The 9,536-nt window shown below is 42.8% G+C and overlaps 1 protein-coding gene across 2 annotated transcripts in view; it reads left to right on the forward strand.

The window, feature by feature from the left end:
• Nucleotides 1–9,102, forward strand: part of RABEP1 (rabaptin, RAB GTPase binding effector protein 1) — a 102,747-nt gene extending 93,645 nt beyond the window's left edge. For both annotated transcript variants that reach the window (XM_087825935.1, XM_087825936.1), the window contains 5 exons: nt 2,805–2,994; nt 3,650–3,705; nt 6,100–6,198; nt 7,289–7,405; nt 8,059–9,102. In XM_087825935.1, the coding sequence (XP_087682061.1) occupies nt 2,805–2,994; nt 3,650–3,705; nt 6,100–6,198; nt 7,289–7,405; nt 8,059–8,160 (564 nt within the window). In that variant the 3' untranslated portion in view covers nt 8,161–9,102. The remainder of the gene's footprint in view (nt 1–2,804; nt 2,995–3,649; nt 3,706–6,099; nt 6,199–7,288; nt 7,406–8,058) is intronic.
• The last annotated feature ends 434 nt before the right edge of the window (nt 9,103–9,536 follow it).

The raw sequence follows: 9,536 nt of genomic DNA on the forward strand, positions 1-9,536 counted from the left end.
TTCTCAGATCTGTAGCCATCAATTTAGAACATTTTCATCGCCTCAAAAAGAAACTTCTTTTTTTTTTTTTTTTTTTTTTTACTTTTTAAATTTATCTTTATTGTTGAGAGTATTACAGGTATACCATTTCCCCCTGCAACTGACCCCCTCCCCTTTGCTCCCACCCCCTCCCCAGGCCTTCATCCTGTTATTGACTGTGTCCATGGGTTATGCATATATGCATATAACTTCTTTGGTTAATCTCTTCACACCCTCCTTCCCTCTTTCCTCTGAAAAATGATCATCTGTTGCATGTGTCAATGTCTCTGGATCTATTTAGTTCATCATATTCTTCAAAAAGAAACTTCTTACCCTTCATTCCTTCACCCCATAGCCTTAAGCAACTACTAATCCACTTCTGTCTATAGATGGCCCTGTTCTCGACTTTCACAAGAATGGAATCAGTTTATAGTCTTTTGTGACTGGCTTCTCTCACATAGCATATTATTTTCAAGGTTCGTCGATGTTGTAGCACTTTTCAGTTCCTCATTCCTTTTTATGGCCGAATATTTTATTCGTCTAGTGATGGACATTTGAGTTGTTTCCACTTGTGCACTGTTATGAATAATGCTGCTATAAACATGCACGCGTGGGTTTACTTGTGGACGTGTGTTTTCATGTCTCTTGGGTATAAACTAGGAATGGGATTGCTGGGTCATGAGAACTGGGTGTTTAATTATTGGAGGGTTTCTCCACATCCTCACCACTTGCTGTACTTTTTGATTCTAGCCATCCCAGTGGGTGTGAAGTGGTCTCATTGATTTGCATTTCCCTAATGACTAATGATGTTGAGCATCTTTTCATGTGTTTATTGGCCCTTTGTATATCTTCCCTGGAGAAATATTCAGATCCTTTGCTCATTTAAAATTTTTTTTTATTGAGTTATAAAGAACTCTTTATATATTCTCCATGTAAGTCCCTTGTCAAGTAGATTACTGTTTGCAGATATTTCCTCACATTCCATGGATTCTTTTTTACTTTCTTGATGGTATTCTTTGAGCACAAAAGTTTTAAATTTTGATACAGTCCCATTTACCTAGTTTTTTTCTCCTGTTGCTCATGCTGTCAGTGTCATGTCTAAGAATCCTTTGCCAAACCGAAGGCCTGTAAATTATTCTTGCAGGACCAGATTGTGATTGCACCAGAAATGAAATGTTTGTAGGGGTCACCGAGCTGGGTCCTCGTGATGTTTTTCTGTTCAGCACTTAAAAGAGGGTACCATTCTCACCCCTCTTCTGACTTCCAGTAACCTTTCCGACACTTAGTCACTTCCATTATTATTCTGTGGTTGGGTGAACCTGAGCTGCAAAACCAGAAATTTCCCGGAGATATTCATAACTGTCTCCTTAACTTGCTCCATGTTTACCCATATATTTAAAAACCTTTTAACGTATAAAAACATTTCATCTTATGCTAAACTCAAGTAAACACTATATATAGTGTAGGCAAAGATGAGATTTCTTAGAGCAGTTTTCAGAACAAAATAGAAGAATGTTATTCATAAAATCCTTTTGTTCTTTTGTAAAAATTATAATTGTTAAAAATTATTTCAAATCAAACATTACATAAATTTATAGTTTTGTAACAGCTCTCCCTAATCCTACTTTGACACCCACCGCAATTCAGACTGCATTGTGTCTTTTGCCTGCATACACACATGCACATTCCTGCTGTTCTGGGTTTTAATTTTACTCATCCACATGGGTTCCGTTTCCTACCTTGCCATTATCTCCTTGCTTTCCCTCTCATTCCCCCCAAGCCCCAGCTTGTGGTCTCAGCTTAGTTTGCTGATACTCTCTGGGATGGTGCTCTCCTTTCTGAACTGGTGGCTGAGCTCATCAAGGAGAAAGTTTGGGGGGCCTGTCTGCTTTTGCTATCAGCATACCACCTAACACCTCTGTTAAAATTTTCTTTTGGCAAGAAAGATTCCTCTCTTCCATGTTCTCTAGAAACTTTTATTCCTAATTAAAAAAAAAATCCAAGAAGTCTTGAAGGATGTATCCATTGTAGCCTATAAGCCTTGATTCTTAGACCAGCTTCAGCAGTAAATCTTACAAAATATTTGTTACAGTTTTTTACTTTTTTCTGCTGCTCTTTAATTTATATACATTTGTTAGTTATCTAAGAGTCCCAGTTTTTGCTTTAGAGTTGTCTTAGGATATAATTGGGAGGACTTAAAAGAAGACAGTTTCTCTAAAAATTTAGGGAAAAAGTAAGATTTAAGCTGAATTTATTATAGCAAACAGTTGATCCTCTTAGAAAGCCATTCTTTGCCTAACTTGCCTCTGGGCGTACTTTGCTTGTGGTAGATGTTCAGCAAGTGGTTGGATAAATAAATAAGTAAATCTTATCTTCTTAGAGCTCCCACTTCATTCTGAACTTGTCTTTTTAGTCCTTGTACCCTAACTCTCCTCAAATTTAAGCAAGGATGAGTAGAAGCTCCTAAGCTATTCATGGTGAATCCCACGTTGTAAGTCACTTAACATTTTCATTTTTCTGCTTATGAAACAGTTTTGAGGAAAAATATGTAGTTCACAGTGCATATTTATTGGCTGGAAATGTCTTATTTCTATAAAATACTGAATGTTAACATGACATGCATGGTACCTGCCCCTTGAAGCCCCATAGTGGGGTGGAGTTTGGCAGTCTTTTAATTTTTAAACCATTTAAAACAACATCTGAAATTCTAGTTGCAGAAAATCTTTAGTTTCTTTTATTTTCTTTCACCCTCACAAACCCAATAACCGTTTGTTTCTTGAATCCAGGAACTCCGGGACTTGGTATTAAAATACCGTGAGAACATTATTAATGTGCGGACAGCAGCAGACCACATGGAAGAAAAGCTGAAGGCTGAAATACTTTTCCTAAAAGAGCAGATACAAGCGGAACAGTGTTTAAAAGAGAACCTTGAAGAAACTCTGCAGTTAGAAATAGAAAACTGCAAGGAAGAAATAGGTGAAGATAAAAGTGATGTAGTTTAGAATTGGTGGCACTAAATAAAACTTTTTTCTGATTATAAGAAGTAATACATGGTCATAGAATGTGGTAAACAGAAAAGTATAGGAAAGAGTTAAGTAAGGATTCAGTCCATTTTCCCAGATGTTCTGAAATATCCAGTAATTTGGAGTAAACCCCCCTTCCAAAAAACAACCACCACCAAAACACTTCACTGTCTTTTTAGGAGCTCTAAAGGCCTTTTTGGGCAATTACTAAAAGATAGGAAAGTCAGTACTTGAACCCAAACCACTGAGTGGGGGGGGGGGGCATGACTAGATGAGTGGCGTTTCCTTGCAGAACTTTGATGGGTTAACAGACTCTTGGGGGGAATACCTCCACCCCACACCCCAGAGTTAGGTGTGGATATTTGATGTAGAGGGAGTTGATGATACCGTATCCATTCATGTGGACTCTGCCTTTCCCTGAGCTTGATTGTGATGCCGATTGGTTGGGGGTAATTTTGAGAAAGGGGTGTTGGTTTTCCCATGTTCAGTATATATTTGACTTCTTTCATTATATGAGATTAAATTTATGGTTGAAGGGGGGGTTGTAAGGAAAAAATTTAAATTCACAATAATGAATGTTAACACTTCTCCCTCTTTGTTTCTTCTAGCTTCCATTTCTAGCTTAAAAGCTGAATTAGAAAGAATAAAAATAGAAAAAGGACAGGTGAGTTTCATGAGTTTCAAATTCCATCAGCAACCAGCAGTTATTGAATCCTATTGTGCTAGACCCAAGGAATAAAATACAGTTACAACATGTCCCTGCCTTCAAGGAACTTGTGTCTAGTGGGAAAAATACAGTGGGATAGGGCGTGATGATAGTAGAGACCGTTTATTGAGCGTCTGCTCTGTGTCGGGCTACGTGTTGACCAGAGGAGGTACAGGGAAGACTAAGGTGTGGTTGCAGCCTGGAGTTTCCACCGTGGTGGAAAGACATCAAGGCATGGTCATGACACGATGTACACTTAAAGTTACAGTAGAAATATGTACAAAACCTTTTACAAATAGGAGATGGTGTTTTCCAGCTGCTTACAGTCCTCTTCTCTGAGACAACATGACCGTACTCGGCTCTCCGGCCTCCTTGTTCGTTGACTCAGTGACCTTCGCCTCCACCCCCTTCCTTCCCAGTCTTGGCTGCACCAAGGCCGCCTCTGACATCTCACTCCAGCCCCATATTCCCTGAGCCGTTTACTATCCTTCCAGCTCTTAACCCCATGGGTCCACCTGTCTGGGGTACCTCATTCAGACCTTCAGTTCCCTGAGCTTTTCCTTTCCCCTGGTTTTAGCAACTTCCTCAACGCTTTGCTTCTTTCCCTCTGAGCTGCATCTTGTATGGCTTGCTCCAGCTAGTCTCCCGCGGCACCTGCAGGTCCCTGACCTCTTGTCTTTCTGCTAACCTCACTTGGTACTGCCCGGCCCTGGATTAATCCTGGAGTGCACCTTCTCTCTCTGACCCATGCTGCTGATGCCGCTGGAATGAGGAACACTGCGTGCTCATGTCAGTTGGGCCTCAAGTGCTACTCAGCCTTTCATTTGCCCTTAGCTGTCTCCCTTCCCTCCCTCCCAGTTGCTATGTCAGACAGTCACACTCATGTCACCCCCTCACTCAGATGGTTGTTGTCTACCCACCATCCCCAGGGCCACCTTCAGCTTCCTGGCCCCTCAATTCCTTGTTCTCTTACTTTTCTTTCCAACCTTTTCTCTCCCGTTTCTTAGAGAAAATGACCTGTTTCTGCCCAGCCCAGTGGCTCAGTTAGTTGGAGTGTCATCCCATACACCAGAAGGGTTTCAGGTTTGATTCCCAGTCAGGATACATACCTAAGTTGTCAGTTCAGTCCCCATCTGGACACATAAAGGAGGCAACCGATCCATGTTCCCCTCTTTCTCCCTTCCTCTCTCTCTCAAATGAATAAAAATGAGAATTTAAAAAAATTGAAGAAAATGACCTGTTTCTGACCAGCCTTCTCTCACAGCACTTGTGCTTTGACCGAATGGATCCCTCACATCTTTTTCAGACATCCTCTCAGTCTTCCCCTCAGTCATGGGCCTTGGACTTCTACCTTGCTATTGGTCTTTCCATTACACAGATGTTTCCTGTTAAGAGGAGAAAAGTCTCTCTTTCAATTACACTTCTCTCTCAAGTTACCAACCTTTCTTCCTTTTATAGCCAAGGTTCTTGAAAAAGTAACCTCCACTGCCTGACCTCCTGGTCACTCCTTACAGTTACAGTTTGGCTTCTGCCTCCACTGTACTGTCAAGGGTGCTCTGGCAGAAATTACCAGCACTCTGATCATGTCCCAGCCTTTCCCCTCCTGCTGCTGTTTGGGTTCAGGCTGCAGTTCTCACCTGGGTTATTGCAACAGCCTAACTTCTTCCCCCGCTCCAAAATTAGTCGCATTCCAGTTCATCATCATAATAAACTAAGGTGGTCTCTAAAAGTTATAACTATGTCCTCAAACCTGGTTAAAAACCCTCCAGTGGTTCCCTTCTCGGCAGGCTCGAGTCCTTATTACTTAGCTTCACCACTGCCTCTCCAGCCCTGGCCTCTAAGGCCCAGCACTCTGTGCTGTAGCTCAGTAAATACTTGCCAAGTCCTGAACGCATTTTTTATTCATGTCATTCATCCCTCTTTTTGGAGTATCTCCGCCATCTCCCCCTTACCACGCTTTTCCTTCTGTAAAATTTTTCATCTAAGGTCAAATGTCATCTCTTCAAGGAAGCCCTTCTCAACTTTTCTGGCAGAATTAAATGCTTCTTCCTCCATGCTCACATGTCAGAATTATTTACTTACATGTCAGTCTCTACTGATTTCTCCATCCCTCGGCCTTAGAACATAGTAGGTGCCTAGTAAATGTTTAATGAAAAAAATGGATCTTGAAGAGTAAATAGAAGATTCACAGAGCCCAAAGGGTGAGAAGAGCATTACAGGCAAAGCCAACCCAACGTCCAAGGCCTAGGAGGACCTGAAACTTGGGTATTGTTCTCTGGGCCACAGGCTCCAGGCAGTGTGCCATGACCTGCAGGGGGTTTCTGTGAGTTCAGCTTTTTCCTTCTTTCACAGTTGGAGTCCACATTACGAGAGAAGTCTCAACAGCTTGAGAGCCTTCAAGAAATGAAAATCACTTTGGAAGAACAGTTGAAAAAAGAGACTACTGCTAAGGTGATATTTTTGTTGGTAATTTAATAAAAAAGCAGTGCTGAGAATGTAGGATCACATCTTGCCTGTTTAAAAAATAGATATTGTGCCCGGCTGGGTGTGGCTCAGCGATTGAGCATCGACCTGGGATCCAGAAAATCCAGGTTGGATTCCCAGTCAGGGCACATGCCTGGGTTTCAGGCTCGATCCCCAGCAGGGGCCGTACAGGAGGCAGCCGATCAATGACTCTCATCATTGATGTTTCTCTCTCCCTGTCTGAAATCAACAAAGATATGTATGTATGTATGTATGTATGTATGTATCTGTCATCTATCATCTATATTGCTGCTTTGAATAGTGCCACCCTTTGAAAGTTGTCAAGACTCTGCTTGCAGAAAGTGAAATGATCTCAGAGTTGGGTCAGATCTAACATGGCCAGCTCTGGAGGCCTGTGTCACAGGCTTGCTGGCTTTTTAGGTGTTGGGCTGAAAGGGCCATGAGGCAAACTTGGCCCTGTCCATAGCTAGACCCTCACTGCCTCACAAGGGTCATCCCATTTGATTTCTCAAACACTGCATTGAACCATATTTGCTGCCTAAATTTTGATGATTCCAGTTAGAATAAAAGTGCATGTGGTTAATTGTGGGGGAGGTTCCCTAGAAAGTGTGTGTGGTCAGACTTTTAAGCGTAAACACTGTGTACATGGTATCTGATAGTCTTTTGTTTATAGAAATGCTGCCACAGGGTCCTGCCGGAGTTGCCTGGTGCACATTCACTGAGAATTCTCATATGCTTGACTGTTGTGGTTGTCAGAGAAAGTGCCCAGTTCCTGTCCCTATTGCTGTAGTAGCTACCGTCCTAGCAGCTGCTGCTTGATGAATCACTGTCTCCAGGCTGCTGTGTGCTCGAACTTGCTTGCGTGCGGCGCTTCAGTCCATTGTCACGTGGGCTTGCATATTCATTTCATCTCAGGGACCTAGAACATAAGTAGCCCAGGTGACTGGATCCCCACCTTCCTTCTCTAGTACTGGGAGAGACAAGTTCCTAGATCTCCTAAGTGATTCGACCTAAGGCTCTTAGGCATTAATTCTCATTCAGAACTTGCATTTTCTAGGTTACCATTGAACAGCTCATGTTTGAAGAGAAGAACAAGGCTCAGAGGTTGCAGACAGAACTAGATGTCAGTGAACAAGTCCAGAGAGATTTTGTGAAGCTTTCTCAGACCCTTCAGGTGAGGCATTTGGGGAACCCTTAGAGCACCAAGCCACTTTAGGGGGTCTTGGAGAACTCACTGCTCCTTGACTCAACCACTGACAGTAGCTACCGAAGCCCAAACACCTGCCTGGTCATTCAAGCCAAAACCCAGGCGTCCCCCTCAGACTTGTGCCCCTTTTCCTCTCTGCCTTGTTGGTCCTTAAGTGTCAAGTCCTAGGCATCCCAGGTAAGACCCTTCCCAACCAGGCCTAGCCCCACATTTTCCCACCTCTTTGCCTTACATTTTGTGACCCAGGTTCCAGTTATTTTAACTCCTTGCAGTTCTGTTCCCACGGCGTGGCAGTCGCCCTGGTGAGCGTTGCGCCTCATCGCCCAACTGCTAAGGCCCAGCTTAGCTTTGTCCCCCGCAGAGCCCTCTGTGGGCCTCATGCTGGCTGCAGTGGTCCGCCACCCACCTTGTGCCCCCAGAGTGTGCCTGCAGTGACATTCAGTGTATGTGCGGGGCTCCTCTACAAGCCCCTGCTAAACTGGATCTCAGGGGCCAGGGGTCGGGTCACATTCACTTCCATAGCCCGCACCTTACACCGCTGCAGAGCAGCTTTTGGGAATTGCTCCATCTTCAGAAACCCGGGCAGGCGCACCAGCACTTACCCTGTATTGTTTCCCCAGGTGCAGTTAGAGCGGATCCGGCAAGCAGACTCCTTGGAGAGAGTCCGGGCAATTCTGAATGATACCAAACTGACAGACATTAACCAGCTCCCTGAGACATGACACCTTCGTAGCAGGATTCTCGCCTGCACTTTGGGTTTTTAACTCATCTTTAGAGCAACATTAATTATTTAACTCTTAACTAAAGAAGAAGTCACAAAAAAGGAAGACCGGAGAAATGTGTATTTCTAGTGGGAGAAGAATGTGCAGCACAGGAACAGCAAACAGCCAGGCTAATTTGCAGCAGAAAGACCTTTCAAATGGGAACACTAAGGAGACCCCAGACTTGATTCCAGCGGATGTGGGATTGGATTCGGAGATGGAGAAAGTGCTGTTTCCTTGCCTATTTATCCTACGTTTCCCTGCCCTAAAGTACCAACCCAGTAGTGTTTGGAATTACATTTCCTGTTCATAGATATTGGGAGATAACTTTTTTCTGTTGTCTAGAGTACATCAGTAACAGTATTCAGCTAGCGAGATGTGTAGTATGCTGTATGAATATTTTATATTAAAATATGAAGTTTGAGAGCAGGCCATTGGCTAGTGACTGCATTTCCTAGCCCAGTGCTTTTTTTTAAAAAAACTGTTGTATCTTTCATTGGAGGACCTTAAATGCTACTGAAACTTGCCTGAGAACCAGAAGATGTGGCAAACAAAGCCAGTGCAAGAACTGAATTATGAGAATTTGAAAACGTGACTGGGCTGTATTAGAAATTGAGGTTAAAGGAGAAGCACAAGAAACTATTCGGAAGCACTTTTTCTGCTACCTGAATGAATTTCATGGGCCCATAAGTAACCAGGGTCAAGCTGAACTGGTACCAGCTACTTTTGAAAACTTTTAGTTATTGGATCAGTGGGAAAAGATAATGTTAACAAAACAAGCTGTGTCTGACAACATCTAGTATAAATTTAAAATCTGCTGCTTACTTTTAACTCGAATCAATGGACCTAAGTACTGTTTCAGAAGTGTCAAATACAAAAGTGGTGGTAACTGTGTTTGACAGATACCTGTTGTCTTTTTCTTTATAATTTAGACCTGGAGTGTGATGATGCGTATGAAGTGGAAATCTGCTTCGTCATTTCTGATGTTAGGTTCCTTTTCTTTGTGAAGAAAGCGTCAGTGAACAGGCTGCCTTTGCCGGAGCTGTATGAAGTGTTGCAGAAAGCACAGGGAAGGAATGGTTGCAGTGTGTTCACCTGCTGCAGGACTGTTAGCCCGTGGAAGCCTCCACTGTTTCATTCATGAGAGATGGTTCAAAAGTAATACTGTTTTCAAATAATTTTTGTGATTGGTGTTACGTAACAGCAGGGTACTTGAAGGAACCTTATGGTAACTAAGTGGGTTAAGTAGATTATGTGGCTCATTTAAGGCTACCACCAACTTAGAGTTTAAAGTGAACCATCATTGTTATAAATGAAGTGATTATGGACTAGTCCTA

Source organism: Miniopterus natalensis, chromosome 17, assembly GCF_054644295.1.
Source record: "Miniopterus natalensis isolate mMinNat1 chromosome 17, mMinNat1.hap1, whole genome shotgun sequence".
Lineage (NCBI taxonomy): Eukaryota > Metazoa > Chordata > Mammalia > Chiroptera > Miniopteridae > Miniopterus > Miniopterus natalensis.